General features: G+C 42.9%; 1 protein-coding gene across 1 annotated transcript; it reads left to right on the forward strand.

The window, feature by feature from the left end:
• The first annotated feature begins 1,970 nt into the window (after window positions 1-1,970).
• LOC147033572 (uncharacterized) lies at window positions 1,971-23,730 on the forward strand. The gene is made up of 4 exons (XM_085856908.1): window positions 1,971-2,497; window positions 11,509-11,631; window positions 11,743-12,150; window positions 16,976-23,730. Exons 3-4 carry the CDS (start codon window positions 11,757-11,759, stop codon window positions 17,935-17,937), a joined length of 1,356 nt encoding a protein of 451 aa, XP_085713034.1. The 5' UTR covers window positions 1,971-2,497; window positions 11,509-11,631; window positions 11,743-11,756; the 3' UTR covers window positions 17,938-23,730.
• Window positions 23,731-24,409: the final 679 nt, after the last annotated feature.

The following is a 24,409-nucleotide window of genomic DNA, read 5'->3' on the forward strand; positions in this document are numbered from 1 at the left end:
GTAGTGATGTGGAATGCATGTTTTAAATTTCAACTTGATCAGACATGTGGTCTGACAGCCAGAATTATTTAATTTTTTTAAATCTGGGTTCTTTAATTGTTCTTTGGATTTTAAATGTTTTTTTAAAAAAAAGAAAGCACACTCGGCTGTGCCTGGATGGGTTTGAGAGGGTTGAGGAGTAGCAGCTGAAATGTGAATCCTATCCAGGGTCCTCCTGATGACTTCATCTTTGCTTTTTTCCTTGTTTGGGTTCCTCATGATTACTCCATTACAGGACTGTATACATATTTGGTCTTTCATTTGATTTAAATTGATTGTAATCCAATTCTGAATTCAATTGCATAATCTATCTCTAATCCCAGCAATCTCTGTGTGTTTGTCTGTCTGTCTGTGACCGCTGTTTCTCGACAACCACTGGTCCGATCCAATTGAAACTTGCCAGGTATATTGCTGGGGACCTGAGTATGTGCCTTTTCAAGGTTTTATATTAATCGGACAAGTGCTTCCCAAGTTATGGCCATTTGTTTACCAACCAATGACATGACACGTTGCTGCGGCCATTTATTTACCAACCAATGATATGACACGTTGCTGCGAAGGCGTGGCTGCGTAGGCCGGTGCGTGGCCGGCCGACGATGACGTCACGGGCCGTGCCGGTTACATGGCAGCGAATGTCATGGCAAGCAAAGACAGGGAGGTATACTTGATTTTAATTTGTATTTTAATAATTCCAGCAGTGTGCGTGTGTGTGTGTGTGTGTGTGTGTGTGTGTGTGTGTGTGTGTGTGTGTGTGTGTGTGTGTGTGTGTGTGTGTGTGTGTGTCTGCGTCTGTCTGTGAGTGTGTGTGTGTGTGTGTGTGTGTGTGTGTGTGTGTCTGCGTCTGTCTGTGAGTGTGTGTGTGTGTGTGTGTGTGTGTGTGTCTGCGTCTGTCTGTGACGGCTGTTTCTCGACAACCACTGGTCCGATCTAATTGAAACTTGCCAGGTATATTGCTGGAGACCTGAGTATGTGCATTTTCAAGGTTTTATATTAATCGGACAAGTGCTTCCCAAGTTATGGCCATTTATTTACCAAACCAATGACAGGACACGGTGCTATGACGTCACAATTCTTCTTCGTTTGATAAGACGTCACAATTGACGCTGTATGGACGGACGTACGGGCACGCACTAGTAATAATAAAGAACGTCATGGGTGAGGGTCAGGTGTTCGATGAAAGTGGGACGTCTTGGTACCCTGTCATCATTGCCAGCAGTTATGAAGTGGCAGTTCCAGTTTAGTCTCTTATTAATTAGGTAACACCAGTATACAAATGCCACACAAAACAAGTCCTGGCGAGGGTCTTTTTAGTTTTGATCTTGTGTTGATAAATTGTGGGGTGGTGTTTATGTGGCGCAGGCATGATGGGCCAAACGGCCTCCACCTGCGTCTAATTAACCACCGCCATCTTCGAAGATGGATGGAGGTTACTGTTTTCACCCCTTTCTGTTTGTTTGTTTGTTTGTAAACAGTATTACGGAAAAACTCCTTGACAGATTTCGACGAAACTTGGTGGGGGGGTTAGGTATGGTCCAAGGATCATGCCATTAAATTTTGGACTTTTTGGACCCCCCCCCAAAAAAAAAATTGTTAGAGAAATTTTTTTTTTTTTGCATTTCTACATGTTTTAAGTGATTTCCAACCCCCACAAAAAATTTTTTACCCCCCCCCCAAAAATAGAGAATTTTTTTTTTTGCATTTCTACATGTTATATGTGATTTCCAACCCCCTCCCCAAAATAAAATAATTTACCCCCCCCCCCCCAAAAAAAATTTTAGAGAATTTTTTTTTTGCATTTCTACATGTTTTAAGTGATTTCCACCCCCCCCCCAAAAAAAAATTGTTCGAGAAAAAAAAATGAAACTTTTTTTTCAACAAAATTTCCATTTTTTCTTTTTGCATTTTTACATGTTTTAAGTGATTTCCAACCCCCCCCCCCCCCCCAAAAAAAAATGTTGGAGAAAAGAACTATAACTGTCAGCACTGTTGACATATTTAATGAATAAGATATGAGGTTCACTTGAGTGACCCAACAGTATTGGCGGCGGAGGTTTTGCACTCTCCCGAGTGCTCCCCCTCTAGTTTCCTTGTGTATTCTCAAAATCTTGTAAAATGAGATAAGAAGCTATTATATGGAACATTCAACAGTTCCCCCCCCCACTTTGGAGCAACCACCAGACACAGCCGGGAAAGTAAGCGGTGTAGTCGACGGCTGTTGTTTAAATGTTTTTTTTTTTTTTTTTTCTCTGTCCTCGTGGGGATGACGTTTTATCGGACTCCGAGCCGGAGGGAATGAAAGTTTCGGACGCATCGATTAATAATAAATTCAAAGCAAGATGTTATATGTTCATTGTCTGTGTTATCAACAAATGAATCGCCTCACGATGCACCTCCGCGCATGCGCAGAAGCCCCTCGTTGCCATGACGTCGGCGCATGCTGCTGCGTGATGCAGGTTCGGTAAGGATTGCTTTCTGCAGGTCGTTCCGTGTCGAATGCATATTGTGCCAGTTCCTCTCGGAGGTCTTTCTTCAACGCCGTTGATTTATCATCGATTTCGTTCATTACACTCGGCTCACCGAGCTCGTGCGCACATGGAATGTGTTGTATGAATTGTGCTAGAATGATAGTGCAAGGCCTCAATGATGAAGTGATGTCGAATGCAGATTCAATCTGATGAAAAGAAGGAAAATAAACAATAAAAAACCTTCACAAGCCCTTTAAGAGATTCACTTCGCCAGCTGTTGTAGTAAAAACCAAATGTTGTCATGATCCCGTCCCTTTGAACATGTTATCAGAAGTGCAATAGGTCCATCATGACTGACAGAAAGGAAAGTTACCACATAAGAAGAATATGGCTAATTTTCTCCCCTCTGGCCCCCCTCCCCCCTGAAGATTTGTGGACTGCTCCAAATGGACTTCTAACGGGAGGACAGGAAGTCAACCATTCAGGGTGTATCGGTGTGATGGGGAAAGAGAGAAGGGGACGACGACGACGACGTGTGGCAATCTACGCCTGGTGTTGCTTTAATGGTTCGGGTGGTGGGTTTTGGGATCCCAGATTCCTGAGTTCAAATCCCACCTCGGCTGTTGAATTAATGACAGGTGGGGTTGACTCTGCGCGTCATCCTTCCGAGGTCGGCAAAATGAGTGCCAGCTTGCTGGTATCCTGCGGTCGGAGTGGTGACCCGTCCAGGATTGTGCCCAACAGCCAAGGAGACTGCTCAGGCAGCACCGACGCTCTGCATAGAGGACGGTCCCGATGGATGTATGGATGTGGCAATCTGGGTGAAACACGATCCCTTATTGTATTGAGAGGAAAGCAGGACATGAAGGAGCATTCTGCGTGGATAAAGATTCGAAATTGTGAAAAGAGTGAGATACTGGGAGCATGCTCTTATCGGGCTCGTCGTGTGGAGGAAGGAGGAGTACATGAAGAATTAACAACGACAAATGTGTCCAAGAGCAGTGTCCTAAAGGTTTTGTCGGCTAAAGAAAAACAACTTCCGATATTTCATCACGTGCCTTGATTAAGCCAATAGCGAGACCCGTCATAGTGTATTTACGAAAGAAATAATGTATTTACGAAATTACAATATATTAAATAGAATAATCTTTAAATAGTAACTTGAACTTTTCGAAACGTTAAAGCAAATGTCCAAATATATTTAAAAGTTCATGATAGACGCTCTCAAAAGGCACCGTCAGTGTGAGGACGTGTACAAGTGTTTAGTATTTTAGGAGATCCGGATCGAGTATGTAAAAGAGCCGAGTCCTAATATAAAGGTTTTGTCCACAATTAGAAGAAGAAGAACAACGCCAAGCTCTCTTAGAGCAGCGTTCGCTACGCGAGACGCTGCTAAAAAGGGCATGTGGTAAGGGAAGACTATTGATTATATGGGGGATTTTAACTTGCCAGGGATAGATTGGGTGGACGAACAGGGAAAGGGAAGAGCAGATGAAACTGAATCGAGAAACGGATGAAGAACGATATCAAACCTTGAAAAGGCACATACTCAGGTCCCCAGCGTCGATTGTGACGTCATACCAAACGAAGAAGAATTGTGACGTCAATCGTGCAAAAAAAAAAAAACCCATTAATTGTGATATCATCCGTGATGTCATAGCACCGTGTCCTATCATTGGTTGACAGATGAATCGAGTCCAGGATTGCTTTTAACCCAGTTTGTAGATGAGCCCATGAGGGGGAGTGCGGTGTTTGACCTCCTTTTAAGTAACGATCCCAATATGGTGAAGGAGGTGGGTGAGCATCTGGCGTGTGGCGACCGCAATATCGCAAGCTCTACTCCACTGTTGAGATGTGAAGTTGTGAGATTTTAAGAGGACAAACTTGACAGGCATGACGAGTCATTTTCGAGCTTTCGTTTGGGTCAAGTTATTGAGTGAGCGGTCTGCATCGTAGAAATGGGAAAACCTTCAAGGAGCAAGTTTGTGGAGTGAAGATGAGGGTACATTTAAGTGTATAAATAAGGAAAGGGTGATGACAGGTTGGCTTGGAGGTACGCACACTCGCCTCTAAGCTGTCTAGCCTGGGTTTGATTTCTAACCCAGCTATAAACTGTCATCCTGGTGTTTCACAGGCAAAGTGATTCATCAGTGTGTGTGTGCTGTCCCTCAGATAGACGTTAAACTTGGGCGTCCCGTCTGTCTGCATTAGTTTGTGGACGTTAAAGATCCCACGGTGTACTTCGTGAAGAGTTGGCGAGACATCACCGCCAACATGGCCAAATTCCTGCCCGAACTCGTCGAACGTCAGGCCTGGCCAGCCGGTTCGTGAAGACTCTTGCCAAGCTTCCCCTTGCCGAGCCCACAATGAAGGTGGGATAATTGTGGCCATTAACGAAGAAGAAGAGGTAAGGAAAGGGTGAAGAGGAATGTGTGCACCCATTGAGGAATTGACACGGACCAATTATTGGTGGATGAAAAAGGTGAGATTGCAGTCTTAATAAAAAAATTTTTTTTACCTCCGCCACCGAAGGTGAAGGAGGTTATGTTTTCACCCCTTCCTGTTTGCTTGTTTGCCTCTTTATTTGCTTGCGTGCACGACGTCTCAAAAAGTTGCGGATGGATTCGGACGAAACTTGGTGGACATGTTTGTTGGGTGTGTGATGAGGGAGAATTGATTCAATTTTGGTGAACATCCGGATCCGGATCTGATCATACCTCTGCCACCGAAGGTTGAAGGAGGACGTCATGTTTTCACCCCCTCTCTGTCTGTCGAAAATCGAAGATTTTCAACTCTCTTGGTCACAGTCGATTTTGTTGGGTCGCCGAAATAGGTGACCCTTATTGTCAGGAATTCTGTCTGTTTGTTTGGATGTTTGTTCGTTTGTCATCAGCATAATTGGTTGTAAACGTGGGCCGATTTTGACCAAACTCGGGTGGTAGGTACATATTATGACCTAGTGCTTTGGAAATTGTGATGGTTGCTTGGGACGCTTTGGAACCTTCAAAATCGGTACCGTTCACGCGAAATCAATTTCAAAAGCCATTATCCCACGTAGGGTTATGAAATTTGGCACGAATGATCTACAGGTGATGCTCTATCAAATATATTCCGGTTTTTGTGATATTTGGAATACTTTACCCGCAGCGCCCCCTACAATTAGGGTATGCGCGAAAATTGAAGGCCCCCTCGCGACCAGGTGAATGCATCGATACGAATGAAACTTTGCAGGTTCATCGTACTCAATGAGTACTACAACTTTGCCTCAGGACATATTGACCGATTTCGCTTCGGTCAGAGGTCAAAGGTCAATTAGTGCAAAAATCGATAATATGCGAGAGCTCGAGGTGCCTTCGCGCCAAATGCTACTCCTAGTTATTCTGTTTGTCTGTCTGTCGCCTACAGGTCACAATTCAAAACCGATCATGAAACTTCACCAAGCTGTTAGAGGTGGTCTCAACCGAGAAGCCTATTGATTTTGAGGTCAAAGGTCATGTTGAGGTCGAATTTCTAAAATCGTTATTTTTCATCCGATTGACTTGAAATTTGAGCAAGGTTTGCATGGTGCATCACTGAATTGGGAAACCCAACTATTTGAGGTCAAAAAGGTCAAAGGTCAACTCGAGGTCAAACTTCCAAAATCGTTATTTTTCATCCGATTGACTTGAAAATTAAACAGCAATTTCGTATTGCATTACTGCATTTGGAAAACACCTATTTTTTGAGATTAAAAGGTCAAATTTGTAAAATCATCAATTTCAATCTGAAAAGTAATCAATTTTCATATAATTCACCTGAGCTTTGACGAAGATTATAATCAATTTTCATCTCAATGAAATGGACAATTTGATGTGTCCATGGCAACCTTTGGAGAGGGGGTTGGATTTTGCAAGTATCTTGCTCTGCAGGACGTCTTTTTCTTGTTTGTTTGTTTGTTTGCTTGTCTGTGTGCTCGATATCTCACAAAGTTGTGGATGGATTTGAATGAAACTTGGCGGACATGTTGGGTGTATGACAAGGACGAGTTGATTCGATTTTACGGAATTGTTTAATTTTTTAACTGATTCTTCACCATTGAGAGATAGGGCCAAAAACGATGTCGTACTGTATAGCATGATATTTCAAAAATGTAATGGGCCCGGTATGTTCTCGTGGATCAGGCATTATGTGGTGGAGGTATGCACTCTACCAAGTGCCCTTCTAGTTGTTTTTATTTTTTTTTGCAGTTTTTTTTTTTCAGGGTGGAGTGGGCGAAGGCAATTCTTGGGTGAGACACACACAACATCAACCACACACCATCCCTTGATGAGACCCCCACAGACAACACTGCTCACAATTTCCCATTTATACCTAAGCGACCTAAAAGTCCTGCCAACTTCCCAATACCGCTGTATATTCAATATTTCCAGGTACCTATCTAATTGAAATTTAAACTTATCTACTGTTTCTGCTGCCACTACCTTTCCAGGAAGACCACTCCATGCATTAACTACTCCCTGAGTAAAAGTTCCCTGCATTACTACCGTCTTAACTCTCCTCTTCTTTACTCTCAAGTTATGGCCCCTCATCCTGTCACTGTCCACATTGCTGAATAATTATTCTGCACTTATTATGTCTACACCTTTCATTATCTTAAACATCTCCATCATATCTCCTCGTAACCGCCGCCTTTCGAGTGTATGAAGCAGTCTCCTTCAGCCGCTCCTCATAGCTGAGTCGAGCTAGGCCCGGAATCAATCTAGTAACCTGACGCTGAACCCTCTCTGTGGCATCTATGTCCTTCCTGAGTTGCGGTGGCCAAAACTGCACACAATATTCTCGACGTGGCCCTCACTAAATTCCTGTGCAATGTTAACACCACCTCTTTTGATTTATAATGACCCCCCCTCCGAATACAACCTGAAACCCTATTTGCTTTACCAACAACTGTCTGGCACTGTGCTGCCTGCTTACCCCCCATATCTATTACCACTCCCAGATCCTTCTCCTGTGTGACACGCTCCAAAATTACCCCTTGCATCCTGTAATCTCTATTTTCATTGTTCTTTCCCATACCCAACACCTTACACTTGCTCAGGTTAAATTACATCTGCCAATATTTTGCCCAATCTATACAAGTATCAATACTTTCCTGAATCTGATCACCACCCCCTCTGCTTATCCACCTCACCTCCAAACTTTGTGTCATCTGCAAATTTGGAAAGCTTACTCTTTACCCCACTATCAAAATAATTGATGTAAACAATGAATAGTAATGATCCGAGTACTGATCCCTGAGGTACATCACTACTTACTGTACATTCCCCAGCAACTACTTGCATCCCCCCAGCAAGACATCCTCCCACTCACAGCCACTCTTTGCTTCCTATCACTAAGCCGGTTTGCAATCCAATTAGCTACCTGACCAGCCACTCCACAAGCCCTCACTTTGGCTAACAACCTCCGTTGTGGTACCTTATCAAATGCCTTCTTAAAGTCTAGGTATACTATGTCCACTGCCGTTCCCTCATCCACCCAATCAGACATTGCTTCATAGAACTCTCAAAGATTTGTTAAACAGGAACTACCTTTGATAAACCCATGCTGACTACCTTTAATTAGTTTGTATTTATTTAATTGGTTCCTCACCTGGTCCCTAATTAATGTCTCCAACACCTTCCCCACAACTGCAGTTATATTGGACATATACATATTACACACACACACACACACACACACACACACACACACACACACACACACACACACACACACACACACACACACACACACACACACACACACACACACCTTGGTAAAAATAGCAAAAATATATTTCAGAAGGTCTCAATGATTAGTCGGACTCAAAACCAAAAAATGCTTCACAAAATTTGTAACAATGATCCCTGAGGTTTCAACATTTTATGATCTGCATCCCCTTCAAGTTGAAGGGTTTGGGCTGAATGTCAAAGATAGCTTGTCACTTCCCCCCTTATTTTGACAAAATTGAGTTCAGGGCTCCTGAAACGTTTTTGTTTTTTTTCCTGAATGCTCTATTCTTTACGAGTCAAATTTGGTGCTACACATGACTGTGGTATCCAAGTTGAGCTCAGGGTGATTTTCCTGGTCAAGGCCACTTTTTCACTTTCGGTTGACCTTTATCAGGTCACATGTCGATGGGTTAATTAAAATCGCAAAGAATGATGAGCATTTATTTTATTTTTTTTTAACTCGATGGACCCCAAAACCCCAAGGTGAATTTTTCCTACAAAATCGGAAAGGGTCGAGCAACGACTGGTTGAGTTGGTATGGAATGATCCATTACTATTTTCAGTGGTGTTGAAATAGGTATCGTGGAAAACAACTGAGCAGAGAAGGAACGTGATTCCTGGGAAGAATCTATTTGAAAACCTAGACTCCTCGATGAACTCAGCTTTGCAGATGACATCTGCATGGTGTCACAGTCCTTAAATAGCATTCAGGAGAAAGGAAATAGGCGACATGAGTATGTAGAATCAAGGAGTACGTAGAATTGGAATCAAGGGAATGTGGAAGTCAAACAAGTATATAATCAAAACTAAGCTGAGGATCTTTGCCAGGAACATGAAGACAGTTCTCCTCTTTGGATGTGAGTCTTGGAAAATCACCAAAGAAACCGGTGAACCGGTTGAAATGGGGTAAAGCTCCAGGGATCTGGAGCATCCATGCTGAACTTCTCAAGGCTGGTGGAAATGCTGCACTCGTGTCATTGCATGCAGTTCTGTGCTCTGCCTGGAACACAGGCATCATCCCCACTGACTGGAAGAGGGGCCTTGTTGTCCCTCTCTGGAAAGGGAAGGGTGATCGCCAAAACTGCAACAACTACCGAGGGGTGACGCTGCTCTCAGTGCCGGGCAAGGTCTTTACTCGGATAATTCTTGATAGGGTTAACCACCATCTGCTTGAGTACCAGCGTCCAGAGCAGTCAGGCTTTACACCAAAGAGGTCAACGATTGACCGTATCCTTGCTCTTCGTGTCCTCACCGAACGCAGACGAGAGTTTCGGCAGGGGCTGCTTGCAGCCTATGTTGATCTCTGTAAAGCGTTTGATTCAGTGAATCGGGATGTCCTCTGGAGGATTCTTGGTCTTCGTGGGGTGCCACCAAAACTGATCGATCTGATGTCTCAACTCCACTTTGGTACTGAGAGTGCTGTGAAGTGTGGTGGTACCATCTCTGACTTATTTCCAGTTGTTACTGGAGTTCGTCAGGGGTGTGTACTGGCCCCCACACTTTTCAGCACTTGTATGGACTGGATTCTGGGGAGGATGTCGGAGAGATCAAGTTGCGGTGCATCGTTTGGGAATGTCAAGATCTCTGACCTTGATTTTGCAGATAATGCAGTCGTCTTTGCGGCGAGACTAGATATCCTTTTGGGGGCCCTCAGGTGCTGAATGAGGAGTCGGAGCCGCTGGGATTACGGGTTTCCTGGGTCAAAACTAAGATCCAGGCTTTCAATGACATTTTGGATGCTGCTATCCTATCTGTACCTGTTTGTGGTGAGGATGTTGAGGTCGTGGAGAGATTCACTTACCTTGGCAGTGATATTCATGTCTCTGCTGGCTGTGAGCCAGAGGTCAACAGACGTCTGGGTCGGCCCTGGGGAGTCATGGATTCACTTTATCATGGGGTATGGCGCTGCCGGTACCTGTACGGGTGGATGAAAGTCCGAGTCTTCATGTCGTTGGTGCTTCCAGTCTTGCTCTGTGGATGTGATACTTGCACTCTGACCAAGGATCTGAGATGGATACTTCATTCCTTTGGTACCAGGTCTCTTCGGAGAATCCTTGGTTATCGCTGGTCGGACTTTGTGTCCAACCAGCGGTTGCTGAGAGAGAATCAAATGAGATTTGTTACCTGCATAGTCCGTGAGCATCAGCTGCGGCTGTATAGACATGTGGCTCGTTTTCCTGATGCTGATCCTGCTCACCAAATTCTTTCTCTCAGCGAGGGGGTCTCATAGATGGAGGAGGCCAATGGGCCGACCACATGCCTCGTGGTTGCAGCAGGTTGATCAGCATCTCAAGGATATGGGGATGGGCCAGGCATCTGCCTGGAGGAAGGCCAGACGGAGGTCCCTGGAGTACCGGTGGAAGGAGCATGCAGTGACGCGCTGCTCTGGCGCATGCTCCCACACCTGACCTGACCAAAGAAATACCATGGAAACTTGGGGTATTTCATCTATTAGCAGCCAGCTGTAAGAAAATCTTGAGAATCTTCTGGTCTGATACGCCCAGTAAGAAAGAGAATGAAAGGTTAACAGGGAGGAAAAACATCAAAGAAGAAACCAAAATTCGGACTTGGAGATGGATTGGTCACGTGTTGCCCATGGGGCGTGGGGGGGGGGATCAAGATATACTGAAAAGAGCAATATTCTGGGCACCTTACAGGAAGAGAAGGGTTGCATAGCCAGAGAGAGACCTAGCGACATCCCGTGAATAAAGGAATAAAAGGATTGAAGGTCACCTAGGATATAATCACGATATAGGCCCAAGACAGATGAAAGCGGTGAAAGTTCATAAGAAGCTCCACATGATGGGCAGCATGATTGGAAAATGTGTCAATTTTTTTGGGTGGAAGGCAGAGACGATTATTTGGGTGGTTTAGTCGCCATGACTTGAAATACCTTTTCTTGATCTTGAGATCTTCAAGGATCATGCCTGCATCTTCAAACCTTGGTGCCGGAATTACCAGAGAGATTCTATCTGCATAAATATATTCACAAGATGTTGGTGGAATATTGCGAGTGTAAAGGTTGACTTACGATAGGCACGAGAACAGATCCTTGTGAGAGGCCATTCTTCAGTGTTTTCACTTTGGAAAGATTTTCCAAAAGACCGCCAAAATTGTGAGACACTTTTTCCGCTGAGATTTTGCCCCTGCCATTTTGTTATTCTCCTGTTGCTGCAGTTTTGAAGTGCAATACTGTACTGTTGATACGTGGCAGGGGGACCAATCATTACTCGCCCTCTTGGTTTTCATGGCAGAACCCATGACCTGCAGTCCTTTGTCATCGGTTGGTGTAGCCTGGTGCGTCGTAGCCGTGGCATCTTTCCACGATTTCCTTTGCGTCCTGTTACGTCCATTTGCGTCACTTGGAAAAAAAATTGGTTGGTGCAGCTTTGGCCTAAATTATTGTTGCCTGTTTCTATGTCTTCTACAAGGACAGAAGGGGCATTAAAAAACAACAATGACCTGTTATTTTCAATACCTCTGTGCAGGTTCCTGATAGAAAATGGACTTGTCAAGAACTCGGGGCAATTTCAGTCCCATCCCAGACTGGTTGGCGAGCCAGGGTTTGACAGAGGAGGTGCTGCAAGCCGCTGTTGCAGAGTTAGGGATCGAGATCCTCGGAGCGCTCTGTGCCCGTGCTGAGCCTGCTCCCGTGAGGCTTCGACTATGTTCTTTGGCCGGACAAAAGTTCACCTCCACCATGTATGCTGAACTCTGCCATTACATGGAGTTGTGCTCTATGCGACGACAATTGGAATCGACCAATGTGCACAGATGTGGAAAGGCTGCTGCGGAGATAGGAGGAGCTGTTGGAAAACTCCCTGGAATCCTGCAGATCAAAGCACAAGACAAACACTTTTTTGATCCTGAAGAGGAGGGAATAAACCCAGAGCATGGTGAGTCGTACTAACTGCAACCAGTTTTTTCATAAACTTCAGTAATATCCCCTCCTCCTTACATTGGAGGATGGGATAAGGCCATTCTGTATGTATGGATATGTGGGTACATCTGACAATCAATTTTTTTAAAGGCTGAGTCAATCCCCACTAAATTTTGCATATGTGCTGCACATGCCCAGGGTCAGGTGATGGGCACAATAACCCCCCCCTCCCCCACCCCCTCTCTGTAAGCAGGTGACAACCGTGAGAGGGAGCAGATGTTTCTAGTTACTGTAAATACAATAAGGAAATAATTTCCCTGTGTGTACATCTGACCATACTTCTGTCACTGAAGGTGGAAGGAGGTTGTGTTTTCACCACTCTGTCTGTCTGTTTTGTTACTTGCAAAATCGAAGATATTTCAAATCTATCGGTCAGTCGATTTTGTTATTTTGTCTGTCTGTTTGTCTGTCTGTCAATCGCCTGCAGGTCACAATTTTAAACCGATCTTCACGAAACTTAACCACATGGTAGAGTTTGGCAAAAGGAAGAAGCCTATTGTTTTTGAGGTGAACAGGTCCACAAATTTGTCAAGTTTCTAAAATCCTCAATTTTCATCCGATTGACTCGAAATTTGAACAAGATTTTCACAGCCGCTTCATGAATTCAGCACCAATTATTTTTGAGGTCAAAATTGGCCAAAAGGTCAACATTGACCAAAGGTCATCAACTTAGGTGAGATTTTTAAAATCCTCAATTTTCATCCTATTGACTTGAAATTTGAAGAGGAGTTGCATATTTAGTCATTGAATCCAACCACCAATTATTGTTGAGGTCAAATTTTTTTGGGGGTTTTTGCAAGCATCGTGCTCTGCTGTGCTTTGTGTGACGCATGACGTCGTCGTCTTGTTCGTCTGTTTGTGTGCAGGATATCTCAAAAAAAACTGTGGACAAATTCGGATGAAATTTGGTGGACAGGTTGGGTGTGAGACAAGGACGAACTGATTAGATTTTGGTGAAGATTTGTATCCAGATCCGACTACTATAAGTTTTTAAAGTGATTCTTCACCATTGAGAGTTCGGGCTAAACTGATATGTTGCACGGATTCGCATGAAACTTTTGGTGGATGAGTTGGGTGTGAGACAAGGACGAATTGATTCGATTTTGGTTAAGATCCAAGTACGGATCTGGATACGAGAATTATTTAATTTACAAAGTGATTCTTCACCGTTGAGACATAGGGCCACAAACGATACACAGCATGATATTTCAAAAATGTATTGGGCTCGATATGTTCCACTGGATCACGCATTGCGTGGCGGAGGTATGCGCTCTACCGAGTGCCCTTCTAGTTTTAGAATTGAAAAGGGCTGGGCCAAACACCACCAATTTTTGCAAATGTGCTAGGAGTCCCCAGGGTCAGGTCATGGGCACAAAATAACATCCCTCCCTATTCCACTTCAAGAGAACAGGGAGAGGGGGATGACAAGGCACGACACAAAATATATTTGCCCCACCTGAACCATGACCTCCCTTCCCCTCCCCTCGAGGCCATTCTACCTCTGTTAAAGTAAGAGAATTCTCCGTAGGTGTGTATATCTGATCATTTTCAAATTGAAACGGCTATACCAATCTACAAGTGAGATTGGAAAGAGTCAGAAATGATGAAATTTGGGTGCATTTTCACTTCTTCTTTTTTTTTTTCCACATTGTATTAATCGGTGAAACTGTCGAAGTCTTATGAGTCTGTTGTCGTGGCAGTTTTGGCCACCTCAAGACAGAAAACCCTTTAGTTCAATTTAAGCTGTTTATTCAGTCGTAAATATCAGACAGACTCACGCGAGGAAGCCCAGCCCGAGCAGTGTCTCAGGCAAAAACTTAACTGTACATAGCATATTACGAGAAAATATGTGATCCCTCCAGGGCGTGTTTAATACTTCAAAATAAATTAACTGAACAAAGAGAGGCCTCTTGGAGAAACAACAGATGGGACTTTGGAAGGTTAAAAATCACAAACGCAGGATGAAAAACGGTCTGTTATCGGAGCTTGCTTATTGCCTCGGCGAAAGAGTATTTGATTCCTTGCTGCTCATCTGGAAAGAGAAAAGGTTTTACAAAGTTTTTACCACGACAGAGGAATGTGTGTATTTTACCTCTCTACTAGTTTTTCCAGCATGTATTTATTAAATTCTTTCTCAAAGCACGAACTGAAGCAAATTGGCATTTCACCTCATTAATTCAATTAACAATTCGGTTTCCCGCGCTGTCTTTGACTGATACTTTTATTTTGACGTTCTTTCCAACTGGTGTGTGTTGCTTCACCAAATTTGGACTCTGTATGTCAAAGAAAAATTTTATTAGTCCCATACGAGTTTCATTGGAGGGGACTAAAGGTTTGCTGTCCATCCGTCCATCTGTCCGTCCCACGTTTGGTTTTCTGACTTTTTGCCATACCCTTTCACATATTCACCTGAACTTGGTACATTGCTTTATTACGATATGTTACAGAAGAAGTTTGAGTTTCAGGGTGTTCCACCAATTTTGAGTTATGCCCTTTTTAGATTTAGAAAATATTACATATTGTGACGTCCACGGGACTTGAACAGTCCCGCCAACGTAGAATGAGCCGAAACGATGGAGGCGGTTTATTTATTTATAACCCAAACATGGCGGTTCTAATCGCTCCAGCGCAAACGGGACGAGGAAGGTGGCACGAGTCGCTTTTCACTGAGTTGATGATGTTTATTTGTTTTTATTATTACCAGAAATAACAAGACTCGGCAAGAAGAGGGATCCGGGGCGATTCGACGGGATGGTGTGGGATCGGGCGTGGGGAAAAACATAGACAATTCCAATGAATATACAGATCTCAATCCCTCAAAGGCGCCAAGCACACACACACACACACACACACACACACACACACACACACACACACACACACACACACACACACACACACACACACACACACACACACACACACATACACATACACATACACATACACATACACATATACACATACACACACAAAACGTAGCTATCTCTGGTGGTCAGGCTGGACCGTGGTGTGAACGCAACTGTCCCTGGATCGGCGTCGGACGAGCTGGCCTTGCTCTCGTCAGGGGGGCAGGAGAAACCGTGGTGCTGTCGACCTCCTGGTCTTGGCCCAAGTCCGCTCACAGCCGCCAGGGAACCAGTTCTGGCGCCAAGTTGCGAGCAGGAGAGGGAGGCAGGTCCGCCCGCCGTTCGACCCCGTACTCCGAGTCAGCAGAACCCCAGAGCCAACCAAGGTGAGGCACGAGGCTCAGCAAGGCTCCAAGACACGATGAAGAACACGATCGAATCAGCACAACAACAAGGACGCTCTCCGCGGCGCAGCCTCTACACAAAAAAACCACAATCTTTTGGTTGTAATCTTCCTCTTCTCTTTTCGACCCCGAACAGAACCTTTTTATCCTCCTGTCCTCGTCACTTCCAATCGAGCCGTTTATTGGCCCACCGCCGTCGCCTTCTGCCAATCGTGATCACGGGGCGGAGCCATCCGCTGCACTGTCCTGTGACGTCACGGCCAGTCTCCAGAGAATGCCAAAAGGGGTTTACGCAGACACACTTACCCTATCCCGTGTCCCTATCTAATTACGTGACAATTATCATTTCCCCCCTTGAAGAAATGAACATTTACTAGACAACTTATCACCACTGAATTGCTACTTATTACATCGAGATCCTGGTAAACTCTAACAGCATGGCATACCTAATTAAACATCCTAATTACCCTTTGAATGCATACCCCCCCCCCCTCAAACGTAACAATATTATACATTGGTGAGTGTTCAGCTGTCCTGATTCCACCCCACTGCTTTACACCCATTGGCTGGACAGCTGACCTGACTCCAGCCCAACTAAATTCTGCACCTCCATTATATGAAGCAATTCAGATTGGCAAGCCTCATGCCTTAGGCTTGGGTATGAGTCCATGGCCCCATGTAATTGGAATGATCCCAGGTATATAACCAACGATGTATTTATTACACATGCACATAAGCCGTACGCATGTTTTTTTTGCTTCATGCACGTACAATGTACATCGGGTTAGTTTTAAGATGATTTGGGCAAAGCCTAGAAATGAACGAAACACGGTGGGTGAGAAAGGTTCTTTTTCTTCATTTTGGTTCCGGTATCGGCTCGAGCGTGCGTTAAAGCAAACTCATTTTCATCTCCGGTTCATTATCCCAGCTGTCTTTATTGGTTTCTAATCTACAAAGTATATTGAGTAATGAAAACTGTTTTTCCTTTTATTTTGCCAAATGGACCCAAATATGGTCGGTTATAAGGTTTCTTCTTCTGCTTCTTCATTTTGATTCCGGTATCAGCTCAAGCGTGCGTTCAACGCAAACAAATTTTTCTCTCTGAACATTCATTGGGACCGGTAAGGCACACGTATTGCAAAGCAATTCTCGCTATTGTTTTTATTGTCATGATCACCATTGTGTTGAGCAGTAAAAAAACACATTTAACGTTGAGAAACGTGTACTTTACAAAGAGAAATGGTGCCCTGCACCTCGTGAACATCGTTGATTGTGGAGCATCTTTCAACTTTGTCACAGGTGCAAGTTGTTAATATAACACAACATTTTTATTTTGTGAATAATTTTTATAAACGTGCAAGAATTTTATACCTTTCAGTACATTTCCATCATTGTGCATTAGCTACTTGGCTTTATTTCATAAATGTTGTATTTTATGCCATATTTTAACATTTTATTCGATGCAGCAGGTGCTGAGAAATAACTTCTTTTTTTTCTTTTTCTTTTCTCTTCTGCATGATCTTCACAGTGGAAAAGGAGAAGCTCGTTGGCAAGTTCCCCTGTTCGTTGTGCTCTCACAACTTCACCACTAAGGCTGCTTTAAAAATGCATATGTGGCGGCACCAACCAGTTTCCGGTGATGAGAACTACAAATGCTCTGATTGTGCTTTCATTACATGTTGTAAAAGTGTCTACGAGACGCACACTCGGATCCACTCAAGAAGGAAACTGTACACCTGCAGTGTGTGTGGTAATGGATTCAATGACTTGTTCACGCTTCGGGTACACATGAGAGTGCACACGGGGGAGCGCCCCTACACCTGCAAAGTTTGTGTAAAGAAATTCTCAAACGGATCAGCTTTGAAAGCTCACACACGTACCCACACAGGAGAGCGCCCACACACCTGTAAATATTGCGCGAAGAAGTTCTCACATTCGTCCTCTTTGATAAAACACGTTCGTACCCACACCGGGGAACGCCCATACGTTTGTAAAGTTTGCACGAAAGCATTCTCATGTGCATCGTATTTGAAAACTCACACACGTATCCATACAAAGGAACGCCTGTACCCTTGCAAGGTTTGTGGGAGTACGTTTTCATTTTCAACGCATTTGAAAATTCACGCCCGTATCCACAAAAGAGAGAAACCTTTTACCTGCAGTATGTGCGGTAAAGGATTTGTTCAGTCATGGCACTATCAAATGCACATGAGAACTCACATGGGAGAGCGCCCATACAGTTGCAAAGTTTGTGGAAAAACATTCTTGGATCCATCAAATGTTAAAAGGCATACCCGTCGCCACACGAAAAAGCGCCCATTCAGTTGTAATGCTTGTTCAAAGACATTCATATATCTCTCAGAGTTTAGAAGGCATGCTGTGATCCACATGGACAAGAAGCCATATTCTTGCAGCGTATGTGGGAAGGGATCTACTCGGTCGGGGGACTGCAAGAAACACGTGCGCATTCGTGTAGGAGAGCGCCGCTAAGATTGTAAAGTTTGTGCATAGTCTTTCTCTTGTTCATCGCTTTTCAAACCTCACACATGTATCCACATTGGAGAACCCTGACCAGAAAACATTTCAACATCCTGGTTCCAGAACAATCGTGGAAACAAAAAACAAATCCAATCTTGAAAGTGAACGTTTCGTGCTCATGCATGACAAGATGACAATCAAATTGATTCGACCTTGTGATACACCCAACCTGTCCACAAGGTTTCATCCGAGTGGAGAAGTTTCATCCGTCCATAACTGTCTGAGTTGTCCTGCTCACAGACAGACACAGACAAACAGGTGAAAACATAGCCTCCGTCCACCTTAAGTGGCGGAGATAATAATGCAGACACACTCATTGGATGAGAACAAGTCCAGCCGGCTAACCCAGACCAGAAGACTCCAACACAGACAGAAGGAATACGAGTAAGAATGGTCGATGCTATTGAGTAGGAAGACAAGAACACCCAGAGTGGAGAAGAGGAAGAAAACTAAGATGATGATGAGCAGTGTGGGCTGGCAGAAGAGTTGGCTTACAAAATGGAAGAGATTACATTAATAATACTCAGGAAAAGACCATGGTTAGATCCAACAGAAAACAACAAACGGACAAAAACACTCGGAAGGAGAACAAACTGAGCACTTTGAAAAAAAATGATATGACGACCACCCCATTTCGAGAAATCGATACTGTATGATTTGCAGTGGCATTGCTCGTTCAAGAAAAGTAAGAATCAAACAAGACACTGCAATCACGAGAAGGGTACTTGGTCTTGGTGGAGCGCATAGTTCTGCCAGACTGATTAGTTTACGTTTTGTATCCCACTGATAGGCCGGATCTGAATTCGGACTGGAGCTAAAATTTAATCGACTTGTTCTTGTCGCCGAACACTCTCAACCACCAAGTTTACTCCGTATCCGTCCATAACTTTTTTTGAGATATTGTGCTTCACATCATTTTCACCCGATCATTCAGTGGTGAAGAATCACTTGATTAACTCTCAGATCCAGATTCGGATCTTCACCAAAATTGAATCAATCTTCCTTGTAACATACCCAACCTGTCCACAGTTTTTTGAGATATTTTGTTCACAAACAAGAAAGATGTCATGCATGGCATGACACTTGTGAAATCCATAAAACAAATTTGACTTTTAAAAAAGTCAAATTGATGAAAATTGATTGAAATGACTGTTGACTTATTCACCTATGTTGACCTTTTGGCTTATGTGACCTCAAAAATACTTGTTCGTTGAATTCAGTGACCTGATATGCAAATCCTCTTCAAATTTCAAATCAATGGGATGAAAATTGAGGATTTCAGAAATTCCATCTAAGTTGTTGACCTTTTGGTCAATGTTGACCTCAAATAATTAGCTGGTTTAATTCAGTAACCGAAAATGCAAATTATCTTCAAATTTCAAGTAAATGGGATGAAAATTTAGGATTTTAGAAATTCCACCTATGTTCTTGACCTTTGGCCTATGCTGATATTTTGGTGGATGTTGACCTCAAAAATAGTATTTGGTTGAATTCAACGACCAAATAAGCAACTCCTCTTCAAATTTCTCATCAATCAGATGAAAATTGAGGATTTTAGAGATTTGCCAATGTTGACCTTTGGCCTATTTTGACCATTTGAGCTCATAAGAGGCTTCTTGTTTATGACGTACTCTACCATGTGGTGAAGTTTCATGAAGATTGGTTTAAAATTGTGACCTGTAGGCGATAAACATAAAAACAAACTGACAGACAGAATAATGCACGCAACCAACCAATATACTTGAAGAATCTTCAATTTTCGCAAGTAACAAACAAACAGATATACATGGGTGAAAACATAACCCCCGTCCACCTTCGGTGGCAGAGGTAAAAATAGGCCAGGCCCCACAAACAAAACTCAACACCACCATGGAAAGAGATTTGATGGACACATAAAACAACTGAGAAAGGAAATGGGCCAAATCAAACAAGTTAAGAAGGGAAACCTAGGCCCTAAACCAAAACTAAAAAGGAGAATCCGAAAAAAAAGCAAATACAAAATTGAAGAGGAAAAAACAAGAGTCAAGAAGTGCTGAAAACAAACTCAAAAGTGAAATGATAGCAGGGAGAATAATAATTTAAAAAAATACTTCCACCAATCTAACAACAGAAGAAACCAAAACCAACTGTTTGAAAATAATCCGAAGAGATACCACTCGTCTCCACGAAGAGAGGAGACGAAGGTGGTGGCCTGATGGAGCTCAACCAAGTGCACATAACGATGACTGCAGGATTGGCTGACTTACTAAAAAGCTTAACAGACGACTGAATCCAATTTGTACGCAGACACTAAGACAAGCCAGCAGAAAAAGTATCTCCAACTCACCTTGAAAAATACTTCGAAGAACAGGTGTGAATTGAAATTGCGACACATTCAATCAAAACAGCAGTGAATACAGCCCCAACAATGATTGCAAAGACAAAGGAAAAATATGAAAGAAAAATGTCAACAAATATACACCGACAATTGTGAGAATGAAGGAAGAGTAGGAAGAATAAACAAGCTAGTTGGATGGATTGGAGATAGACAAAAAAGGCTCATTGGAGTGGCTAAGAAGAGGTCAGCTGACCTGGGATGGAGAACGAGTCATAATAAATGCCCAAAATCAAGGATGCTCGATAAATGACTTGAAGAGAACGGTGGGATTAAATCAATTGGACAGGTGTAGGTTCTGCAAAGTAGAAACGGAAAGCACCAATCACCTTCTCTTGGGATTCATCTCGGTGAAAGAACTCCCTCGTTAATGGTTTGTGGAGAAACTGGTCGAACTCCTTTGTCAGTTGCAGCAGATAGTAAATTCTTAAATGCCTGTCCTTTACTTGCCAATTGTAAATGGAGAACGTTTTGAACAATTCTGTACTTTTGTAGGATGTAAGAGTGTGACTCATTTAATTATCCTTGCAAGCTTCATCATATATTCAATGCATTACTTTTTTAGGAATGCCGATTCTCTGCCAAAACAAACTTTTCTCAACATATCCTGGTTTAACAGAGGTTGTATGACCAGTTTTTTCATGCAGTCCCTCGAGGTACTACTGTGAAGTATTTATCTTTCACATGGATCTAACTTTTGTGCTTTTCACGGTCAGGAAATTTAGGAGAAAGTTGAGTCTCGTGAATAGATATTCCTAAATAGTGAGTAACAGTTTATCAAGTTTGACGTGTGAAAAGATAATTCCCACGAACAATAAGTACTTTCCATTGTTTCACATTGAAACTTGTACCACCCTTCGAATCTCTATGAATATATTCCGATATGAAACACATCTAACACATGTCGTACTACATCTTAGAAGTTTGTTTATTGTAATGGGACAAGTCTACAGTATCCCTCGTGATGCGACATTGTGCCCTCTGTGATTCCAATGATATTTGTTGGCAATTCCAGTCTTTTTTTCATCTTTAGCGCTTTTGATGGAGATGAAAATCAGTTTTTGCCTGATTTCTTTCAGAGAAGGGTGAATATGCTCAACTCTAATGAGCTCTTTAACGAGACTAACAAAAGAAAACTGACTAACACTGTACAGTTGTGTAAGACAGTTGTAGATAAACTGAAAAATGCTCCTTGCTTCCCTTTACATGGTGGTTGCTTTTGTTACCTCCACCACTGAAGGTGAAGGAGGTTATGTTTTCACCCCTTTCTGTCTGTCTGTCTGTCTGTTTATGTACACGATATCTCAAAAAGTTGTGGACGGATCCGGATTAAATTTTGTGGACAGGTTTGGTGTGTGACAGATTTTGGTGAAGATCCAGATCCGACTACGAGAAGTTTTTTTTTTTTCAATTGATTCTTCGCCGTTGAGAGATATGGCTAAAAATGACATGTAGCACGACAAGCCGGTAGGCGGACATGGGTTGTCGACTACCCAATAGAACCTGACGCGATGGGCCCGTTCAATGGGGAATGACCTGAGGATTAAGCACAAGAAAAGTCATGATTCTAGCTTCAAGGGTTAATGCTGCAGATTGTTTTTTTCGTTAAAATACCCCCACATTTAGAGGTTTTTTGGCCGTTGCTAGGCAACGGAGGGGTCCATAGCAACGGTTCTTTCTCACATATAACTAGGACATACCATGAACCTGCCATACCAGTTTCATGTCTATCTGACTCAGTCTCTGAGATATAACGAACTTCGTTTTTTTATTGTTTTCGACCAGGGTTCATTCAAAGTCTATCTTCTCCGACAGTTTTCATAGGATCCGGCTGGAAATTTTTGACAATATGGCTGAATGTACTGCCCACAGTCGGTCGTGGCCCGATTTTTGATTTTCGAAAAAATTAATTTTTTATGATTTTTCAAAAATTTCAAAGTCCCGTTGCTAGGCAACCAAAGGGGCGTTAGCAACCAGTACCTACGCGGCACAACGAGGTCATAAACTGGTCCTACCACCCAAATTTCATCAAAATCAAACAACTGCAAGAGGGTCAAAAACCCCCGACAAACACACACACGGACAGACCGACACCACGACCAACAAATAAGAGTAGATCAAATAGATCAAAAAAATTCTTAATCGAAAAAAAAATTCGAATTTTTTTTTTTTCGACTTGATCGACTACCCAATATCTCAAAAAGTTGTGGACAGATTCGGATGAAACTTGGCCGACAGGTTGGTTGTGTGGCAAGGACGAATCGATTAGATTTTTGTGAAGATCTGAATCTGGATTCCAGAATTATTTAATTTTTAAAGTGATTCTTCACCATTGAGAGATATGCCAAAACTGATATATAGCATGATATTTAAAAAATGTATTGGGCCTGATATGTTCTCGTGGATTAGGCATTTCGTGGCGGACGTGCGTGCTCTACCGAATACCCTTCTAGTTGACCTCCGCCATCGAAGATCGGAGGTTACTGTTTTCACCCCTTTCTGTTTGTTTGTTTGTTTGTGACCAGTATTACGGAAAAACTCCTCGATGGATTTTGACGAAACTTGGTGGCGGGGGGGGGGTTAGGTCTGGTCCAAGGATCATGCCATCAGATTTTGGACTTGATCCAAAATCCAATATGACCGCTATGGCGGCCAATTTTAAAAAATATTTGATTTTTTTTTTTTTGCATTTCTACATGTTTTAAGTGATTTTCAACCCCCCCCCCCAAAAAAAAATTGTTAGAGAAAAAAAGAATTTTTTGCAACTTTTTTTTCAACAAAATTTCGATTTCTTTTTTTTGCATTTCTGCATGTTTTCAGTGATTTCCAACCCCCCCCCCCCCCCAAAAAAGAAATTGTCAGAGAAAAAAAAATTGCCAAATTTTTTTTCAACAAAATTTCGATTTTTTTTTTTGCATTTCTACATGTTATAAGTGATTTCCAACAAAAAACATGCCAAAATTATAATTGCGGTTGATTTTGGAACTTCAGGTCGATATACCCACGTAAAATCAATTTCTGTCTCGAGGAATCTAGTTATGACGAATGAATTGAGTATGTAAAAGTTAAAAGTAAAAGGGAAAGTTGCAAACTATAACTCTGTGAGCACTGTTGACGTCAAATTGAATGAATAGGATATCAGGTTCACTTGAGTGACCTATCAGTATTGGCAGCGGAGGTTTTGCACTCTACCGAGTGCTCCCCCTCTAGTTTTGTATGTATTTGTTTAAAGCTTGTGTTGGTTGAAAGCCATTCCACATTACCTTAATTTCACATCCTTAAAAGAGCCCTTTGATGAAAGATGTGACACACAACACCTGGAAGTGTTCCTCTACTTTTGTTTGAAAACATAAAACTCTTCGCCACTGAAACATCTTCCTTTCGGGCCGAGGGTGGCCTCGTTCTACTTTTTTGATACCCACATTCAGAGGCTACAACCAACAATTTACGAAGACATTCTTGAATCAATCATCTTTCAAACGGCACACACGTACACGATAGCTCTGGAACAGAGGAGATCATCCTCCTGTAAAGTGTATTGTTATGGCCACGGGTACCGAGTGTATTATGAGGGGGTTAATCCTCATTTGTCCTTGGAAGAAAAACACCTGGGACCACCGCTCACAAGTAACTTTGTGGTGCAGTGGGTTGCTTTACAACCACGAACACCAATCAGTTAACCACGAGTTCCAGAGTCCACCGTCTAAGTTTCCGTTTAACTAGAGGTCACGTGGCCTCCTGATTGGGGAACGTGCCCTCAGCAATGTACCAATGTTATCTTAATTAGATCTTAAGTAATGCAGCTGAGCATTTACCGCTGGTGCACGCTGACTATGACAGGTTAATTCGTTTGGGAATTATAATCTCCCAGTCTATCTAGGTTTGATCAATGCTGGTCCCCAACCATCATGAGCTGTCACCAACCATCAGGAGCTGTTACCATTGGTCAGGAGCTGTCACCAACCGTCAGGAAGGTGGTCCTCCCGTCCTTTTTATCGGCGACCAGTGTTGGCGGAGCCTCAAGCAGACTTCAGCTAAATCCAGCTTGCC

Source organism: Eptatretus burgeri, chromosome 2 (assembly GCF_056783735.1).
Source record: "Eptatretus burgeri isolate ZD-2024b chromosome 2, Ebu_testis_v1, whole genome shotgun sequence".
Lineage (NCBI taxonomy): Eukaryota > Metazoa > Chordata > Myxini > Myxiniformes > Myxinidae > Eptatretus > Eptatretus burgeri.